Here is a 21253-nt window from a genome sequence, read left to right as displayed (position 1 = left end):
TGATGCTACTGATGTGCGACACGGTCAATTCACAAACACAATGGTGATGGCTTGGCTTCTTGTCTCGGTTTTAATGCACAGATGATCACTTGTATCCTGCAAGCTTCTCGTCGTAGTCACCGCAAGCTATGGTTCACTTCAATGTGCCTATTTTCTCATCCTGTGTGCTATTCTATTTCCTCAAAGTGTGTTGTCGTTCTAATTTTATCAGATGTCTCCGAAGAGACTCATAAAGTGTGTTGTCGGGAGTTCTGAGCCATGTAGAAATGAAGATTCTGGGAAGGGAGGCAATTAAGAGAGAGAGAGAGAGAGAGAGAAGAAAACAGTGGTGTCACAAAGGTGTTAGACAGTGGATTCTCTCTCTTATTTATTTATGATGTACAGCATATCTTCTCCTCCATTATTCAATTCGTGATTGATGAAAAAAACAAAAAAAGAAATCAAATTGTTCGACACTAAAGCTTATTTGGCAGCAATTACCCCCTCTCCGTCTCGATTGGTTATCCAAAATTCATCATTGTCGGATCTCCACTTATCCTGCTTGTCATTTATTCACTGCCTCCATCCATCACATATTCTCTTAGTAATCCTTTGCTTATAGTATTTATTTGGGAGTTGGCTCAACAAAAGCTCCGAGTTTGCTTTCAATTCTATGATTTGGCTCGTGTTCTCGGGGTGATGAAGGTTTGAGACGCAGTTGGAAGGTGCACTCGATATTAAGAGTTTTATCGTCAACTCTTTTTGGCATTTTAAGAACCGTAAAAATGTAGAAAGGAAATGAGAAGGACGATATGAGTTGCATTCTAAAATACTGAACAAGTTCGCTTTACCATTAGGTTGTTGAGCATTAGATCTTTAGTCGCATTGCAAGTGGAACGTTGGGCTATAGATCTTTTGTCGATCGAAAAGTTCCATTTTTATTGACTAGAATCTAACTTGCACTAACACAGTTTCCCAATCTTTATAGTGAATTAATACCATCGACTTGCACGAGCTACAAATTCTTTTTGTGAACTAATAATATCACTATTCATATGCTTCCTAACTTGTATCTAATTGTGATACACTACTAATCATTATGACAAGACGGTGTTACAATGAGTGGGCAAGCATCATGTTCATCATACAGATACATCTTCCAATATAATTCGTCACAAGCCCAGAATCCGATGATTACAGTTGGGCAATATTCAAATCCACCTACAATGTTCTAAAAATCATTTTCCAACAAATAGATGATATGGGCAAAAGGTTGATCTATTGCCAAGTGATTAGTATCGATTCCATCCCTTGCGACAGGCAAGTCTACAAAGAAGAAATGAAGAAAAAACTATATTTCTAGGCATGACCAACCACAACAGACTGGCGAATTGGATACAACGAAAGATGATATGTCTGAGTCATATAACTCTACTTAGTGAATTGGTTTTTTCATTTAAAGCACCACGCTTACCATGGTCTTCTTCCTCCTAATGGAATAGTGTTGGACCCAGATATGGATCGATTCCCATTGCCTCGCCCCCTTGACCGGAAGTTTCCTCCAGAACCTAAAACCAACAGATAAATCAGCAATGCATCCACCCATTCCTTGAATGTTGTCAAAAAGTAAATCACGCATACCTCCGCCCGACCTGGCCATCGAAGCCAGTGCTGGACTTACATTCTGACCAGCATCCTGTAGGATTTTAACAAGCTCCCTCGCAAACCGTATATTTGCTTGAGTGAAAAAGGTGAATGCTGTGCCTTTGGCGCCAGCCCGACCAGTACGCCCAATTCTATGAACATAATCCTCGAGGCTCGTTGGAAAATCAAAATTGACGACACATTTTATATCCTTCACATCTGCAACACATGACAACAGATAAAGATAAGGTTAGTACAACTATGAATAAAACAATCACCCATTTTCTGAACCCTCTGAAGGCCTTTTACTGAAGGGATGCAACCACATTATCCTTATCTCAGTAATACTTAACTCTAATCAGGCATACAATTTTTGAATCACTAACTAGTCACAACTGTCCTCAACAAGAAAACAAGTGCAGAATATCTGATGCTTCATGGGGTCGACTGGGCTGCATAACAAAATGAACCAGTTTCACATCTGTGGATGGGTGGTGATAACTTCATCAGCCATGTTATACTAGACAGAAGGACACTCGCGCATTCATGTTTTCCATTTTTTAACCGACACTTTTGAAAAATATACAATAATGATCAACAATCTCTTTCCAAAAAAACCAGGATCCTTTTAACCAACAACCAGAACCAGTTTAATGCTTCATGTCCAGCAAACAAGGCTGCAATGTACAGGTGCCCAAACAAACAAGAAGCTCTTCAAGCAAGCCATAGAGCAACTCTCAGCTACCAGTGAAGTTGGCACAGCTGTCAAGGGATGGGCAACTAACAGTTTGAACCACAAAGCCCGAAACAATTTGAAACAGAAAAGTCAACTAAACTAAAAGGAAAAGAAATGACGAAAACCAGAGATAAATATAATATTGTTCAAAGGAATGTATAGGAAAAATTATACAATACTATAATACCAGGGGAAAAAATTATGTGATATCTGAGAAGCATGCTACATGCCCATAGAAATTATTAAACAGCATGTGCCCAGAATCTTCTCAATATGCTATGACTTCTATTTCTATTGGATAAAATTGAACGAGCATGATGTGTGATAATGCTAAAAAAATAAACGAGAACAGATGAACCTAAAGCATGTCCTTCCTGTCATGCAAGTCCAGGGAACAAGTGACTCTAATTGGCAGCAAAAGTTTAGGTCGCTCCTATCCAAGAAATTGGTAGCATGATGTACCTATATCTTACTAATACTGTTCCAATTAAGAAAACTTAAGCCGTGACAGGTATTGACATATTTTTGTAACATGATAAAGACCATTTATCAAACTCCTGCCATTCCTAATCCTGTTGACCATGAAATGGGAAGAAAAAGGAATTCCGAAGTGCCCTGGCAGTATCGATGGTGCTTACACTCATATGAGGTAAACAATAGAACAAATTTGCTACCTTTGACATGAAGGCACCTCGTCATACACCACCCACAGAACCGGTTCAAGTTTTCAGAAACTGGTTAGCAGCCCGCCAACTTGCCATCAGCTTGAAGTAAATGAGAGAGATTCTAAGAGGCCTTAAACAAAGTGGTCCTACCAAGACCACGCGCAGCTACATCAGTGGCAGTCATTATCGGACTTCTGCCACTTTTAAACTCTGCCAGAACCCAGTCTCTTTCAGATTGAGCTTTATCACCGTGAATTGATAATGCAGGCCATCCATCCATCCTGAGCTGCCTAGTAACCTGGTCACAACCTTTCTTTGTCTCAAGAAATATGAGGATTCGGCTTCCATCCATCACTTCACCCAAAAGTTTGATCAGCCTACAGTAGTAAAGGTGTAAAACACCAAAAACACAAAGATCAACAAATATTTGCACATAGTTGTAAAATTAAATAATTCATCTCACCTTGGATACTTCTCAAGCTCCGAGATGACTTCAACAATTTGCATTATTGACTGATTAGCTTTCAGATCAGTAGATCCTATGATTATCTATAATTTCAGTTCATTAGTCAGTAATTTTCAATTTCTTGAACACTAACCTTGCATGTCATCTAATATTCGAGAATGAATATGCACACCTTATAGGGGTTTTGTAAAAATTGTCTAGCTAAAGCCTCCACTTCTCTTGGCCATGTGGCACTCCAATATAATGTTTGTCGGTCTGGCCGAATCTGTCATATAAGTCCTTTATTCTTCAGCATTAAGTAGTAATATCGGAAACCATATGCATTTCAAATGAATCATATAGAACAGAAAAGGCAACAGAATAATATCGGAAACAATATACAATGCATCATAAAAATTTAGATCTCCAATTGCAACCCTAAAGAATTTCAGGCAACAGAAAAAGCAGAATTTCTTTTTGAAAAGAAGAGCAAAGAAACAACAAGAGATGAAAGTCAAAAGAGACAAATCTATGGAAAATAAGTTAGAACAGATGAATGCATGTGGTGGTTTAAATTTATAACATATGTCCAACCCTTAGGTTCAAAAAATAATTGAAAGTAGAGGGAAAAGAAAGCAATAAAAGTATCTTAGAAATTTAAATTGTTTTCGTAAAAGAGAATCACGAAAGCATATCCAAACCAACAAATCCTAGAATTACAACAGGTTGGTTTAAGTCACATAATAAAATAATAATAATAAAATATTCACTTTAGATTAAGATATTCAAACCAGCTGCTTGTGGAATTTGGACTTATATCTTTAAAAGGTATAGTTAACATAACAATCATTTAGCCTAAAATAGCCTATGTATGTTTTGCAATTTAGTTTCTTTTTCTTCGTTAATCAAGCACCATGGTAGCCGAAAATCATATATGTTCCTGAAAAAAACAGATGCTTCAAAATTTGTAGGCCATGTTGCAGACGACAAGGAACTCAGATGTATGTCCGCTTATAATTGTGTGACACCAATAACAGCAAGGGAACAAATGCAGATCTCAGTGGGAACATTTAAACCAAGAGGTCAGATATTAAAAAAAAAACTAAATTCATGCTTATAGTAGCACAAACTAAATTCAGTGGGAACATTTAATGCAGTAAATATTTTTTATCATTTCTGAAATTCATTTATACCTAGAAAAGAAAAGGCAATTTAACAAAGTGAAAATAAACATACCTGAGACACAATTTTCCTTATTTGAGGTTCAAACCCCATATCCAACATGCGATCTGCTTCATCCAATACAAGGTACGTTACTCTACGTAGGTTTGTATGGCATGCTTCCAACATATCAATTAGTCGACCAGGTGTTGCAATGACAATTTCAACACCTACAAACACAAAAGGTTAGCCACGTAGTATTAGCTATCCTGAAAAACTAGTGATTACTCGGAAGAAAGATCCAACAAGGCAAGCAGACAACTACAATCTCAAAGTCAACCTTTTTTAAGATCACGAATCTGCGGTCCTTTTGGTGCCCCACCATAAATGCATGTGCTTCTGACAATTGAATGTAATCCAAACTTCAAAGATTCTTCTTGTATCTGAACAGCAAGTTCTCTTGTAGGTGCTAGGACCAGAACAATTGGACCTTCACCATAAGCTGAAAAATAACAATCACAAGGAGTGCAACCTGAGTTAACAAGCTTATAACAAATCATTAAAGGTGCATTTTTGCTTCCAAAGTTACTAACCCAGTCGAGGCTGTGCATTAACATGCACCAGTGCAGGCAGCAGATAGGCTAATGTCTTTCCCGAACCTGTCTCAGCAATTCCGACCATGTCCCGGCCTTTCAAGGCCATTGGCCACCCTTGAGCTTGAATAGCTGTTGGTTCAATGAACCCACGCTTCTCTATCACCTGGAGAATGTTGGCTGTCAAAGTAAAGGATAATCAGCCAAAAAATAATAGTAAAGCATATCAATAGTTGAAACCTTGGAGCAAAGGCATAAACTCATGAATCAAATTCTTGCTTTGGTGGAAACAAATAGTACTTAAATAATGACCAAAAATTAAGTAACAGTTGCTAGAAAGATCATAATCTTGCAACTATAGAAATATACCTTGCAACACAATTAAATCTCCACATGATATTTAATGGCTTGCATGAAGAAGGAACTAAACAAATAGCCACACTGCTACTACTAATTACAAGTGAAAAAATGCCAATAAACAGAATTTACATGCTTAGTTTAAATTTCAAAAAAAGATGCATTTGTCAGAAGGTAACAAAAAATGAAGGTTAAACCATGCCTCACAGTTCCAAATTGAGAAGCTCTACTGACCAACTGAAAAAAATTCCAAATTTTTTTTGTCCGAAGTTAGCTACCAATTTGTACTATAACTCATGGTTGCTAAAATACAATAAACCACTCAGTTACACAAATCAAGTTCCTATGTGATACAGAAAGATTGTGAAAAGCAAATGAATAGTTACTAATCTTAAAACAATGACACAAGTAAACTATGTGTTAAGAATGATACAAGGATCACCGAACACTAGTTAATTCAGAAGGTCCCAATCTCACATACTACAAAAATATTAAAGAAATGGTTTCTGATAACTTCACAAGGGACAAACAAATATTATATTTTTTAGAACTTGAAGCAAAATATAAGTTATCTGAGATGCTTTTACATAAAAACTTAAACCAATGCATCCATGTATTCAATAAATTAGCTGAATCAGAAGTCTTTATTCAATTTCAGATCATTTATAGCCTGCCTTGTACTTCTATCTTCAATATTTCCACATATAAGACCTGCTACAATCATTTAAGTGAAAACATAACTATATCTCATTTTGTGCACAATGGACCACAATCCTTGTGGAATAAAAAGGCCTGGTTGTTTTGACAAAATCCCTAGTATTTCTTGTGCAAGAGACAGATTGAATTGACCACTTCTGGTTACATCTTTATCTAGGAGACGGAAGAATACCTAGTATTTCTTGTGCAAGAGACAGAATGAATTGACCACTTCTGGTTACATCTTTATTTAGGAGATGGAAGTGTCCCATAATAATTCTAACATCGCAACATAATAAACACACATAATAAATCAAAATAAAAAAAACTCCCATCATCTCTCTTCATTCCTTCAGTTAATCTTTCTTCCTTTTTCTAATCCTCTGAACTCCACTTGTTGTCCCCTCTCTGTATCCCAGCACGTCTCAACAGTTCTCTTCCTCTCTTAATCACTATCCATTGGCTCCCTCCACATAATCTCCAGGATAAGCTATTGCTGACGACCATACAATTGCATGTTCACAATCACAACATTGGCTCCCTCCACATAATCTCCAGGATAAGCTATTGCTGATGACCATACAATTGCATGTTCACTGTTATGACATTGGCTCCCTCCACATAACCTCCATGATAAGCTATTGCTGACAACCATACAATTGCATGTTCACAGACAACACTAAACAACCAATTAATAAGGTTGAAATAGCCAAGCACAGACTAAGTTTGAGATGTGAATCCAACAAATCTCAAGATCTCAATTCAATAACAACTTCAGTTCATAACTAAGTTTAGTGAGATAACCAACACTTTGAGCCAGAACAAGAGTCCACTTTAAACAGGTTGACGTCCAGCAAATCAAAGGCAGGTGCTAGGAAAGAGAAAAAAATGCTGAATAAACACCAGCAGTCCATATTTAACATTAAGGCACTAACAATGTGGTGCAGAAACTATTTTCTTTTACTTCAGATGGGTTTTCTGCAAATATCATAAGCTGCCACATAACGTTTTTTGTATTTTTCACATTACTACAGTAGATTGTCCGAGAAGATGGAAAAAAAACTGATAAAAAAGGAAGGAGGTAAATTTGGGACTTGATTGAAAATTTCCTGAAAAAGGAGATAAGCTCTAGGATTTAATTAAAGATTCCATCCCTCTTGTGAAGTTAAATCATGATCGGAGAATCTATAAAGAAAGAAAGAATAAATGATTAATATGCCTAGATGTATGAACACAAATTTCTTGATACTATTCTTTCTTTAATTTTGTAGCTTTCCCTTTTGTTTGTCTATATCTGATACAATAGTCCCTAGCACACCATGCAACCTAACGATCTCATCAATATATCTTTCGACCAATTTCTCTAAAAAAATATAAAATTCATAGATACGTTCACCCATTTCCACTGAGGTATGGGCAATGACTCTTAATTCCACCTGAATGTATTATGAGCTTCCTTCATTATCTCCTTTTTCAACTTTTGGTTATTAGGTACACGAATTCAACCAGCTTCAAGAATTCTAAAGTCTGATTGAGATCCAGCTTCAACACTGTCCCAAATTTTCTTCAAGTGAACATTATGAACTTAGAGCAGTCTTAACTCTTTCAATTAATTTCACAAATCCACGCCATTTTTCCTATTAGTTCATTGTGAAGCTGGAATTTGAGTAGATTCTGCACTTTCCTACAAAACTAAGAAGGCCCTTTTACCTTCTTTACTCCAATGTTGTCATTTTTTTCTAGCTGCATAATGCATTGATTTCAAGATATTGCAACACACAAGGCAGTTCCATTCCTTCCGATTATAATTTCCTTGCACCAAATCAGAGAAAAACTGCATATTTCATATAATTGTTTTATATTCTTAATTCATTTTCTATTTAGAAACAGTAGAAGAATACAAGCATTAAATAGTTCTGAATCCTTCTCTAGCAAAGGCTTTTTATCTGGGCCTTGTTAGTACCAATTAGACATCTTTTATATGATTTTAATTATTAAAAAAGTGTTCTACATTTGATTCCATGATGACAGAAGAAGAATATACTGTAGAAATATCTTCTTTCCTGTAGGATACCATAGTGACATTCATAATAGTAACTCCTTATCACATATTGTACACATTGATCAGCTATTCTGTTTTTAAACATTTTTTTTCTCTTTCCTTGTCAATGTCTCTTTCTTTAGGGAATGAAAAATTCCCATATCTGGTGTTTCTGCACTCTTTAAATGAAGCACTTCCCCAGTTGGAGGTAAATAAATGGAGGCAGAATCCTCTTGGTCTAAATCAAGGCAAAAATGCACCATCCAACAGAATGTACCAACTAGAAGCCACACCTCTATAACAACCCTTTTCTTTCCATCTACCACCATCACTATCTAAACTATCTGATCTTTAAGGCAAAAGCATAATTACAAAATCCTGCCAGTATATATCTATTCTTTTTTTTTTTACAATACTATTGCCTACAACAACTGGATGAAACCAAAAGATATAAAGTATAATAATATATAGGTTTAAAAGGTTATTCTAGCATCAAATCAAAATTCAGTGTGATCAAGTTGCACTATGGTTAAAAATTATTATAAGAATATATGCTATTGTACGAACTTGACTTTACTTTACTTAGTTTGCTCTTTAATTTAATCTAGCCATGATCTAATGGAGCATAAATTGCTTGCAAAGCACCTTGGTTAAATTTTTTTGCTGCCACTTACCACCAATTATTTCTTGTACTCTTTCTTGTCCAGTCATTTCAGACTCCTTTCCTGCTTGTTTTAGTTGAAGGTATATCCTATACACCTAAGTGCTAAGGTGCAGTCCAAATAAAAATCCTATGTTATTTTGTTTTACATAATACAGAACACTATAAAGAAAACATATCTAAGCAAGAAAATTAGAAAATAAAATGTATGTCCTTCCTCAAGGGTTAGACTAGGGAAATGTTTGTTCTTTTAACATAATTTGATGCCATCTACAAAGCCTAGAAACTAAAATTCAACAATTCAATTCTTATAATGCTTTCTAATCATCCACTAAACTGATACAGATTAAAATGACCCAAGTGGTGTTAGCACACAAAGGTGTGATCTCTCTGAGGTAATATGAAAATCAAAAGAACTTTAGCTAGGATCTTATACACGAAATGCAAGTATTAAGAGCTCAAAAATTGCACAGAAAATTTCCACTCTTGCACAATAAAGTCCTGAACCTGTGAAATCCTTGTACTTAAACTCTATTTGTATAAATGTGTTGTATGAACCACATGCAACATTAACTAAAAAACATTCTTTCAATATGTGCAGAAGAATACAGAGAATAAATACTAAATGAAATTTTATGACAAAAGAAAGTACCAGGAAAATTTGCCTCATGAAAAAACCGAATCGGCTTAGGGATATCACGACCCTCCACTGTAATCTCCCGCCTCTTCCGATATAGCATGACATCCTGTTCAGACATCGCCTGCACCGACAGGCTTTCAATATAGAAGTTTTTTTCGAACGGAATGAGATCATGAAAATTCTGCTTTGGAAGGGCAATTTTATCAAGATCGTCTGTTGACTTCACAGAGTCTCTACTACCATAACCACCCCGACCACCGCCGCGTCCTCCTTCAAACCTTCCCCTTCCGCATCGGCCACCGTCAAAACCCCCGCCCCTTCCACGGCCACCAAAACCTTGCCCCCTCCAAGCAGTGCCACCATCGCCAGTTCCACCACCCCTCCCCGACTGGAAACCACGGTCACCTACTCTTCCTGTTCCCCCACGACCTGAACGGCCTCCACCTCTACCGGAGTCAAATCTCCTTCCCCCAGCACGGTCGACGTCGCTGGGCCTCCCGCCACCGCCTCCTGTGGCGAAGTGGGGGAAGGTGGGAGGGGCTGCGAAGCTACTATCGCCGCCCATATAAGAGCCCGTGTCGCCGCCTACGACTCCACGCGCAGAGAAGCCCGGACCAGATTGCGAATGTAGCGGGTCAGATCCTACACCGCCGCCAATCGGAATCGGGGGGCCGTTCATCTCCGAGGGCGGCCGCATGAAATCGCTGCAGTGGCCGAAGAATGGGAAAGAAATTCAGCAAAAAAAAGAATCGAAGAACAGAAAAGATGAATTGTTCTTCATGCTACTACCCGGACGAGGAAAGAAAACAAAGGGGGAAAAAAGAAATCTGACCTGCGCCTCTCTCGGTAGGAATTAGGATCGGCGTAGCGGAGATCGAAGGGATTCATCTTCGCTTCCTCGTCGCTCGTCGGTCGTCGCTCGTCTTCGAGGGAAGCGGATGGAGGCGTCTTAGGGTTTGCTTCGAGTTCGGGACAGGCGTTGTAGAATGGAACAATACGAGGCATATGGGACATAAGTAAAAGGGGCAATGCATCAGAAAAAGTGGCCCCTCTATTACTCGGGTGTTATTTTAGATAGATATGCACTCATTCATTCATTCATTCTATTAAATGATTTTATTTTCACTTATACGATTATTTTTATGATTTCTCCGGAAAGGCTTTTTCTTTTGTTTTTTTTTAAAGATATTTCTTTTTAGCTTTTTCTTAAATAATAATTTTTAATTTAAAAATATCTAAACTATCCCTTAAAAGATTAATTATTATTTTTTCAGCTCATTATAGTGTTTTAATCTATTATAATATTTTTACCTATTATAGTATTTTGATCATCATAATAAAAAATATAAAATCTATAACAAGATATATTTTTATTATAAATATCATCAAAAAGTAACATCCAATGATATAAAAGTCAAATTTTACTTATAAAAAATACATCGATATATTTTTTCTAATTTTTAAAATGAACTTGTTAAAAATTATTAGTGACTCATTATGATTTTAAGTTACATCATAAGGATATGAAAATAAGTTTTCTAATTGGGGATCTTAATATATATATATTAACCAAAATGATTTATAGAAAACAAATTATAAATTTTGATATATAAATTTAAGAATTCATTTATAATCTTAAATAAGCCTCTAGATAATAATATATAAAGTTTCATAATATCATTATTTTCTTTATATTTAAGAAAAATACTATTGATCAATATTTATATATGAAGATAAGTGGAAGTAAGTTTATTATATTGGTCTTATATATGAATAATTTTTCATTAAGAATTTTAAGATGGTTGGTATGAATGAGATATATTGAAATATTTAGAGATATATCTCAATTATTGATAGCACTATCTCAGAAAAGATATATTGACTGAGTCTTAAAGATATATACTATATAGCTTTATTCAGCAAATGATACAAGTAAAAAAATTTCAATCAAAACATATGTTTTTAATGACTTCGAAAAAGAATTAGACAAAGAAAAATATTCTTAATGTATGCGTAGTTAAAAATATATTATATGGTTAAGCCTATGCTAGATCATATATCAGTTTTACATTTGAAATACTAGATAAATACTAGAGTTACCTAGGAATAAAAATACTAAAAGACCGTAAAGAAAGTGATAAAATATCTAGAAGGAACGAAGAATTATATGCTTATATATATGAAATTAGATAAATGATAATTCTTTTTAGGTGTTGATTTTGTAAACTACCTTGATAATATGTAATCTACTTTACGATTTATCTCTATATTAGTTAGAGAGTCAATTTATAGAAAAAAATAAAATAATATATTATTATATTATTATTATTAATAGAAGTTGATTTTATAGTATGCTTTGAGGCCACTAATCAGATCTTATGATTATGAAATTTTATCTCAGAACTTGATGCGGTCATATTTAATTACTAAATCACTGAAGATACTTTATGATATGTCATAATAGCTTTTTTCTCTAAGAATAATAAATACTTATGCGGCTCTATGTATTACGGTATAAAATGCTTAATTGTTATAAAAAAGAGTCCAAAAACTATTAATTTTAATTAATAATAACTTGAGTTCCACTATATTGATTGCTGTTGTATTCACTTTAGACTTATAAGAATATGTTTCTATGGTTGGATTTATGAGCAACTCATAAAAGATATGATGATGGAGTAGACATTATAATTAATATTCTTGCTTACATACTTTAGTTTTCTTTTAAATTTTCATGTGTATAAATGATTTTTAAAATTTAGAATCTAGTTGGATAAAATTATTTTTAAATAAATTTTATTATATTAATTTTTTTATTTTGAATCCTTTGTGCCATGAGTGAATATTAGATTATATGACCTTATCTAATTAGGTAAGATATATTATGGATATGATTGGATTCTGATTCTAATTATCGATCAATAGAAAGAAAGTCCAATTATAGTATGATTTTCTAGGATATGACTTTAATGGGAAGAGACTCTTTTAATTACTTATCCTAGACCCCCTACTCTAGCTCATAAATAGACAATACCTCATAGGGACTGTACATATATTGTGTGAATAATTAGATATGTGGATATATGAATGTATGGATATATGACATGATCGAGAGATTACATATCTTTTCTCATATCCCTTTTATCTATAAATATATCGCTCATAGTGGTATAGTGGTCTATGAATGATAAGAAGAAAGGAAAAGACGAGTCTAGTTCTCTTTGTAAATCGTTACCACTACAAATTTTGGATTCGATGACGGTGTACTTACAGATCAGATAAATATTTTATGAGTAACATAGAAAGGTACGTATCATAAATTTAAAAAGTTATTACGATTTGATTTCAAATTTTTCATAAAATTAATAATATATTATTATTTTTATATTCACATAATGAACAAAAATCACAAGAGATCAATGATAATAAGTGTTTTTCTTTAGATGGAACACAACCATATTAAATTCTCTAAAGGAATTGATAACATAGTCAACAAAATTTATCCAATTATATTGTATATATCATTAAAAAAATGAGTATTATAGTTACTCTTATTTAATTTATGTAATCTTATATAAATTATATAATAATTTGTCTCTGTATTTTTTTTAATATACTAATGTCAACTTGAGGAGGGTTATTGTGCATTGCGAATGAAAAGATATATACTTTCTAATTTTTTTACATGTCTTAACCATATGAAATATTCTGAGAGTCATATATTAACATATCAAGAATTAAAGATAAACCTAAAAATAGTCTATCTATTTCTATATTACTAAATCTTGACATTGAGAAACAACTCCTCGTACTCTAAATAAACATCACGATACAATGAGATTCTATTTGGTTGATGAAAGTATATTTTAGGAGATTAAAAGTTTATATCAAAATTAACCACCTCCATGTTTCATGGTTTTAAATTTATGATCCAACTCATTAAACACATTAGTCTCCTCCAACATCTTGAGCATAAGGGTTTTTTATCCATTAAAATAATTATTTAAACACATACAAGGATAAATGGCATGTCAAAAAATAAAAAAATATTCTTTTTTTTAACTAAAAGAACTAGTTTATGCATAAGTGCTATTTCAATTACTTTTGTATCTGTAAAATCCACAAATAAACCAAAACCACATAGTGTAACAAGCAAATATGAACATCCAATGTCTGACAAGTAAATCTTATGAACCAATTCTCAATAAGCACATCATGTGTTTGAGCTATCTTTGTTGCTCATGGGGTTAATTACCATGAGTTATAGTTACACAAGCATGAAATGATCACACAACTTGTACATGTTGAGAGATTCATGCAGAGGAAACCACAGCTACAATAACTTTGTTACATCATTTTTATCTTTTCCTATTATCAACCATATCGAACAAATTATGAATGGAAGACATAGGATAATAGTGAAAGGAAAATAAGATGAAATCATGTGTATATTTTGCATAGGTTCTATAGACTTGGGACTAGAAAGAATGAAATGTCTATATCTTGTTGTTGAAAATTATGATTATGAATGAAATGTTTATATCTTGGTCTATAAGGAACATTATAGCAGAGTAAGATTGTGCTTTTGCTCTTTCTATTGTAAGCAATATAATCAAGTAGCAAATTGGGTGGGATGAAAGCATTTGTTCTTACATAGACATCTTATATCATAGTCAACAATAAGCTGCTGTCCTCTTCCAATTGCAGTTTCAGTGTATAACACTAGTAATTCTCTCCACATAAATGTACAACATCATAAGTTACATTGATACTTTATAATTCAATGATCAAATCTGTTTCCCAACTTTTATTGTGAGTTGTAGAAGTCTTACCATTCACTATAAAAAAAAAAAAAAAGATTAATTTATAGAGTGCTAGTAATAAAAGTTTATGATTTTTTTAAGAAAATCAATGAATACTCATTATTTGATATTTAATATTATATGATAGATAATGATGAAAAAAAAAACATAAACTGGATCAACAAAATTCAGAAAACATCAATAATAAGACTATGTAGTCTTTATTATGTTGAATACAATGATGTTACATTCGATAAGAAAATTCTAAGATAATAACATATAATAATAATAAGATATTATGCTAGACTTAATTAGATAAAAAAAAATTGAATTATTAGAATGCTAATCAAATAAAACCTATGCATGTCATGTTCAAGATAGTTATCAATTATTCATTAATCCAACAATAGTCAACAAAATCTTGTCTATGGGTAAGAGTTAACTAGATAAGTTGGTCTCTTAATTGGTTAATTCATAGTTCCCCGAGACATATATTTACATATTTATAATTGAAGTTGAGAGTAAACAAATGTCACTCATTCCTAAAATTAGGGTAAACTAGGATTGTCTTTGTCCTTCTTTGACGATGAACTCTTGTCAGATTCATCAGAAATTCTTCTGTAAAATTAAACAAATATATTAGAATCACATACATACTTTATATCATTATTTATTTACTATCTTTATTCAATCATTTAAGTCTAAGATCTTATTAATCAAACTCACCAGTTTTCTCCACCATCTCAAAGATAATTTTTTACCTATAAAAATAATTATCAAAATTATAAAGGCTAAAACTAAATATTAATTTTTTTAGCTAGAGATAAAAATTTAAACATCACTGTTATTTCAATTGCCTGTGGATTTCAATCTAAAAAAGAAACCATATATTGTTGAGTCATACCATTGCCATGAATCAATATCTGCAAAAGCATGAAATGTCTACAGATTCATCCAAAAGGAAATCGTAACTGTACTGTCAACTAACTTTCTTATAATTATTTATATTGTTTTTCACCAATCATTATTGATCGATCCAATAATGATTTAAATGAGCAAACATATTTTAGGTATTTTATATTTTATGTATCTTTTAAACTCAAATTAATTAAGATAAAAGTATTATAAACTACAATTAGCTACGATTGAAATTTTAAAGGGTAGACATGTCATTTAAAATTTGCATAGGGTTAGATACGTAGCCATACCCTCTCGTCGTTTGTCGTAGCGCAGCGCTAGCAGTCGCCGATTTAACTTACGACATGAAGCGACGGAGGTCTTGCGGGATTTAGATCCGGCCCACAATATGTGGACGATCGTTCTTAGATCCGTACCCAAAAAATAGGATCAGGTTGGCATTAGATCGATCGCACATCTTTTGCCTCGCTCTCTCCTCCGGAAGGATCATTCCGGGTCTCAAGGTATGCGAGCATTGAGAATGGGGGCAGGGCACGTCGAGATCGGTTCTTGTGGATGTTCTCGTGGTCAATGCGGTGCTTGTTGAATCCATCTCTAGACTTCCTTTCTCTATTTATATGGCAAGACTTATAAGAATGTTTGATCAAAATGTGATCTTGCTTGCCTTTTCCTTCTGTTCTTAGGGTTGGTATGCAAGATCTCTACGTTTCTGATCCTTTCTTTTCTTATTTGGCTTCCTCTCTTACTCGACATCGGATCCGATCTTTTGCGTCGCTCTCAGGTCTCGAGGTATGCTGCAAGCATCAAAACGGAGGCAGGTCGAGATCTGTTCTTGTCGATTTTTTCATGGTCAATGTGGTGCTTGTGGAATCCGTCTCTAGATTTCTTTCGAGAATGTTGGAGCAAAATGTGATCTTTGTTGCCTTTCCCGCTGTTCTTAGGGTTGTCTCCGTCGAAGATTCTTAGAAATCGACCTATAATTCTTTGTTAGGTTATTCAAAACCCTAATGTTTCATACCCCTTCTTTCAAATTTTATTTTCTTCTCTGAAGATTGTCGAGAATTTTGGGTCAGAGCGCAGTCTTTGATATATTATGGGATGATATAAGCCAATTTCCCTCACAAAAGAGAAAAGAAGAAGACACTGCTTTTTATTTTGCCATCCTCTATTTGTTTTGTAGGCTGTGTTTATTTAGATTTAGGCTACCAATGATTTTGTTCTTCTTGCAGCAGTTGGCTATTTTCTTGTATTATCTTTCATCTCCTTCACTGATCTCGATTCAATGTGAGATTCTTGATGTTTTTGATCAACATGAAAAGACGCGGAGTCGACTATATAATCTATTGATTCATGTTCTCCATGCTCTGATATAAAAGAACAAAAGCCATTTCTCTGTCTGAGGCCACAATTTCGTCCTTTGTCAGACCCTGTCTGTCATGCCTCTCAAGGCCTGTCCATGGATTCCATTCTCTCTCAGGACTCTTTGCTTGTCTTCTGTATTTCCACCACATATCTCTCTCTCTCTCTCTCTCTCTCTCTCTCTCTGGGATTTCCTCTATTGTTGTTCGTACTGTATGATACGAAGCCAAGGTGTTTGTAGTTTGTTCTAGCTGAACTTGCTGGCAAACACTTACTCATCTTTAGCTTTCGATTGTTGAGCCTTTGCAGGAATAACTTGAATCCACATTGAGAAGGAAGAGAGGAAGGCTGATGGAGGAGGAGAGACTCCCAGGGATCGGAGATGGAGCCACCCAAGTGGATAACAAGGTGCTCCAGTCCTTGCAGAAGAGCTTCCTCCAGGTCCAGAGCATCCTAGACCAGAACAGGCTACTGATCAATGAGATCAATCAGAACCACGAGTCAAAGATCCCCGAAAACCTGAGCCGCAACGTCGGGCTCATCAGAGAGCTCAACAACAACATCCAACGGGTCGTCGGCCTGTATGATGACCTCTCCCTCTCCTTCTCCAAGTCCATGGAGGCATCACCTGAGAGAGATACCAAAAGGAAGCTCAATCAGAAAAGAGCTAGGCCTGGTCAGTGAGGCATGCAACTCAAAGCTCCCCCCACTCCCCCTCATTATTTTGGAGGAATGAAACAACTAAATGCTCCACTGGGAAAGAAACAAATCATTCATTATAGTAGGTCATCAGTTTGTGATGTGTAAGAACTGTTTTTTGATTTGTATGCCATGCATACTCTAGTTGAATCCAGGCTCCTTTTGTAGAGGCAATGCCTTGAGGATGCTAGCATATATGAGGTAGAACAAGTACTACTAAAAATATCGTGATCCCGACTCATCGATGTAATTGTTGTGCCAATCATCAATGATGGGACAGACAATAGACTCAAAATTTCTCATAAAAGAGAAAAGGTAGAGGGGCTTTAGTGGTGGAAGCTTTCTCCAATATGCTTATCTATCTGTTGATACTTTTTGCTTTCTTCCACAGAAGGAAAAGGCTTCTTTTTGGTGACATTTCCTTGCATCCCTTTTTATCATGGTGTTGATCGACTGTCTCTTTGGTGGAGCAAACAATGTAACATGAAACAGAATCACATCTTGGCTTCCAGGAATCACTTGTTGAGATACTAAATCATTGGGCATGGCGTGTGTTGCTTTTCTACTTCTATCTGATGTTAATGCAATGCATGTTTCATCCAGAGTGAGAAGCCATGTACAGAGAAGCAACCCTCTCTGTTGACCACCTCAAAGTTAGTATTTTCATGATATTATTGATTCATCGTCGGAAACCATTCAAGAATGCATCATCTCATCCTCCATGAAACAAGCGGCGCATGTGAACGAGGTTTCCCTTCAAACCAGCTTTTGCTTCTTTCTCCATATCGGTGGCCATCTGGTTTTGACCAAATCTCACCTGAGGTGCGTGTACGTTGACCGCCACATACTCGTCGGCTATACTCGGTCAACCCACAAATGGGCGAAGTGCTCATTATTTCTTGAAGCTCACGGAGTCAACGTGGTCGACCCCGTAAAACCACAAAACAACCGTGCCAATTTTGAAATCTTTGGGGTGTCATCGAACTCGTTGACTTGTGACCTCATATTTGAAATTCTATGATTTATGTCTGTAAAACTAAGTGATGTCTTTTACCGTTGACCATCTCATTCTCAATCTTGAAAATGCACCCAATAATAAAGGTTTCTAGAAATAAGCATCTACTATTTTAAGACGTCGATGCGAGCATGAATTTAATAACAACAACGCAGAATGTTTTAACTCTCTGGAATCGATTACATTGAGTGGGTAATGTAAATAGTAATTTTCTAAATCTAATGAAGAATACTTAAATTCTGTCTCATACTTTAACAAAACCTTCTATAATAATATTCAAGTATTGTTTTGTCCAAAGGTTGTACATTGATCTTAAATTGAATAAAATTAAAACATGATATAATATTATTTAAATTAAATAATAAAGTGTTAAAATAGAAAAATAATCATTTAGGACTTTATGATTCATTTATAGGGTTTTCTGAAAAATAAAAAATTTTACTGTGCCAGTAATGTTATTTTTTAATGATGTTATACTATTTTTCAAAATGGTCCCAAAAATAGTTATTCTCATTAAAAAAGTATAAATTAGGACTCCACCTTTTGTTTTATATCCTATAAAATTTAGAAAACTTTCTCAGGTATTTTTACCAAAGCTGTGATAAATTCATCTTAAATTTGGTAAAATTAAAAGGGAAATTTTCTCAAAAAAAAAAAAACTAAGTTTCTATTTTCACTGTAGAGTATCTTTTATTAGATTACCCCTAACCTTTATGTTGTTGGTCGTTGCTTCTACGCCACACCTCACCCTCCTATGTTGGACGAGTCTATCATCTATCCACAACCCCTCACGAACCCTAATACCTTCACCCTTTCCCCCACATCAAGGGACCTTCATCCGTGCCCTCTTTCCCTCCCGGAGCCTCTTGCGCATTCACAATCATCATTGCTAGTCTTGGTGTTTGGAGCTATACTTCTCTTAATCTGGCACACCAATTAAGAGTAGGGGAGGGAACAGGCAATAAACCATCACCTTTATCTTCAACCAAATAGTCATATCCTCTTATGAGAATGACAACTTCCTTCTCTCTAGTGTTGTCCTCGTTCCCATCACTCTCGTACTAAATGATAAGGTTTCTCCTATACATAGTGATTTTGACATATATATATATATATATATATATATATATATATATATATATATATATATATATATATATATATATATATAACTATAACCTCTAACCAAAAGAAAAAATACATGTATAACAAATTTAAAAATTATATATATAAAATACTCACATGTCATCGTTCATATCTACATTAGCATAGCTTTGCACATGTCCACTTCTCTACCCAATCACTTAGTTGGGGTGCTAATATCTTTACCTGCAAAATAGAGTCTATAGTGAGTAATTACTTAGTAAGTATAAGCCATTATAATTTTATTCAAGTGAGCATGGGCATAAAACATTTAATAGTAAACCCCTCAGCCTATGACTTCTTCAATAAGCATAACACTACCACGTAGCATACGCAAAAAACAAGGGTAAAATTCTACATCGTAATAATTCAAAATGTTTATATGCATATATAGGAAATATAACATATCATAACATATATATGCACTCTCACACTATACATTATAATATATATATATATATATATATGCACTCTCACACCACACAGCATAATATATGCACGCACTCTCATACCATATATCATAATACATATATGCATTCCTACAATGCACGCAATTGTATATGCATGCATCGTACATTATAACATATTTATACACTCATACATTACAGAAAACACTGCATGTTCTCATATATACATGCATACAAGATATTTTTATCATAATTTATATATTTTTATACTTACAAAATACTTGTATTCACATTTAGCTCATGATAATTATATTAGTCAAAACATACTTTCTAAAATATATTATACACATGATAATTTATATGATCACTATTCTACAATAAATTAAATTTATACTTACCTAATTAAACTAAAAAATGATGATATAAAAAAAATCATGTTCCTTAATGATTGAGTGTGTTAGGGAGGGATACACCTATCAAATTGGGAGCATAAGATCATGAGATAACTTAATTAAAAATTATATCTCTTGAATTATCAATTTATAATAATTCATAACAATAATTCATAGAAAATTTTGATAATTTTTTTCTTAAATAAACTATACTTAAATTTAAATTTTATCTAAATTTTACTATTATTTTTTTTAATAAAAATCAAATGAATTGATTAGTATCAATCAAACCATCGCACCATTCTGCTGTCAAACTTTACTTCAATATTCTAACTAACCAAATGATCTTAAATTATCATAAAATTTTATAAAAAAATTAGGTGATATATAAACTAAATATATATCAAATTTTAGCTTAAAATAAAATCATTTGGAGGCTAAATTATTCTCTTAATTCAATTATCAATACCTATTTTGTTATGCTAAAATTGGGTTGAGACTATCTGAATTTATAAATCTCATATCTTAGTATACAGAGATGATATTTACTCAATTCTAAATCTCACATAATCTTAAGAAAATATTTTAAAATATAACAAAAGATTAGAACCGAATCATATCCCTAAGGTGGCTAGTTTAATTTAAATGCAATCCCTTAAAAAAAAAAGAGAGATTCTAAGTAGCTTAGATCGGGATAATCACAACTCCATGATCTGACATTAAGGTCATATAAAGGTCTTAGAACCATAAAAGAATTATTCAAAAAATATCTAAATTCAAAGTCCACATGACTCAAAAATAGTTGAAAGTCTACCTATAATATGTAAAACTAAAACCCTAAGTATATTAAGAAAAGAAATATACTTTTCATACCTTAATCTTCTGTTTTTTTTTTTTTTT

The 21253-nt window shown here is 33.8% G+C and overlaps 1 protein-coding gene across 2 annotated transcripts; it reads right to left on the bottom strand.

The window, feature by feature from the left end:
• Positions 1-1241: 1241 nt before the first annotated feature.
• Positions 1242-10638, bottom strand: LOC135680513 (DEAD-box ATP-dependent RNA helicase 20-like). Of its 2 annotated transcripts, XM_065194478.1 has the most exons (10): positions 10451-10638; positions 9631-10322; positions 5224-5403; positions 4971-5132; positions 4706-4860; positions 3663-3755; positions 3488-3573; positions 3175-3401; positions 1621-1842; positions 1242-1547 (listed from the first exon to the last, which is right to left on the bottom strand). In XM_065194478.1, the coding sequence occupies exons 1-10, from the start codon at positions 10630-10632 to the stop codon at positions 1450-1452; spliced, it is 2097 nt and encodes a 698-aa protein (XP_065050550.1). In that variant the 5' UTR covers positions 10633-10638; the 3' UTR covers positions 1242-1449. The 2 variants fall into 2 exon arrangements, 1 of the variants encoding a protein (XP_065050550.1); XR_010515469.1 differs by lacking the exon at positions 1242-1547 and having other exon boundaries at positions 1704-1842; positions 3034-3401.
• Between the last annotated feature and the right edge of the window lie 10615 nt (positions 10639-21253).

The sequence above is a fragment of the Musa acuminata genome, chromosome BXJ1-8 (genome assembly GCF_036884655.1).
Source record: "Musa acuminata AAA Group cultivar baxijiao chromosome BXJ1-8, Cavendish_Baxijiao_AAA, whole genome shotgun sequence".
NCBI classification, from domain to species: Eukaryota; Viridiplantae; Streptophyta; class Magnoliopsida; order Zingiberales; family Musaceae; genus Musa; species Musa acuminata.
The sequence above is the reverse complement of the archived record's forward strand: the minus strand, read 5'-3'. Positions and strand labels throughout refer to the sequence as shown.

Excerpts from the sequence above, each read along its gene's own strand:
- LOC135680513 (XM_065194478.1), bottom strand. The coding sequence starts at position 10,632 with ATGTCCCATATGCCTCGTATTGTTCCATTCTACAACGCCTGTCCCGAA. Across the intron at positions 3,756-4,705 it reads TAAGGAAAATTGTGTCTCAG|ATTCGGCCAGACCGACAAAC; the intron begins GTATGTTTATTT and ends CTTATATGACAG. Across the intron at positions 3,574-3,662 it reads TTTTACAAAACCCCTATAAG|ATAATCATAGGATCTACTGA; the intron begins GTGTGCATATTC and ends CTGAAATTATAG.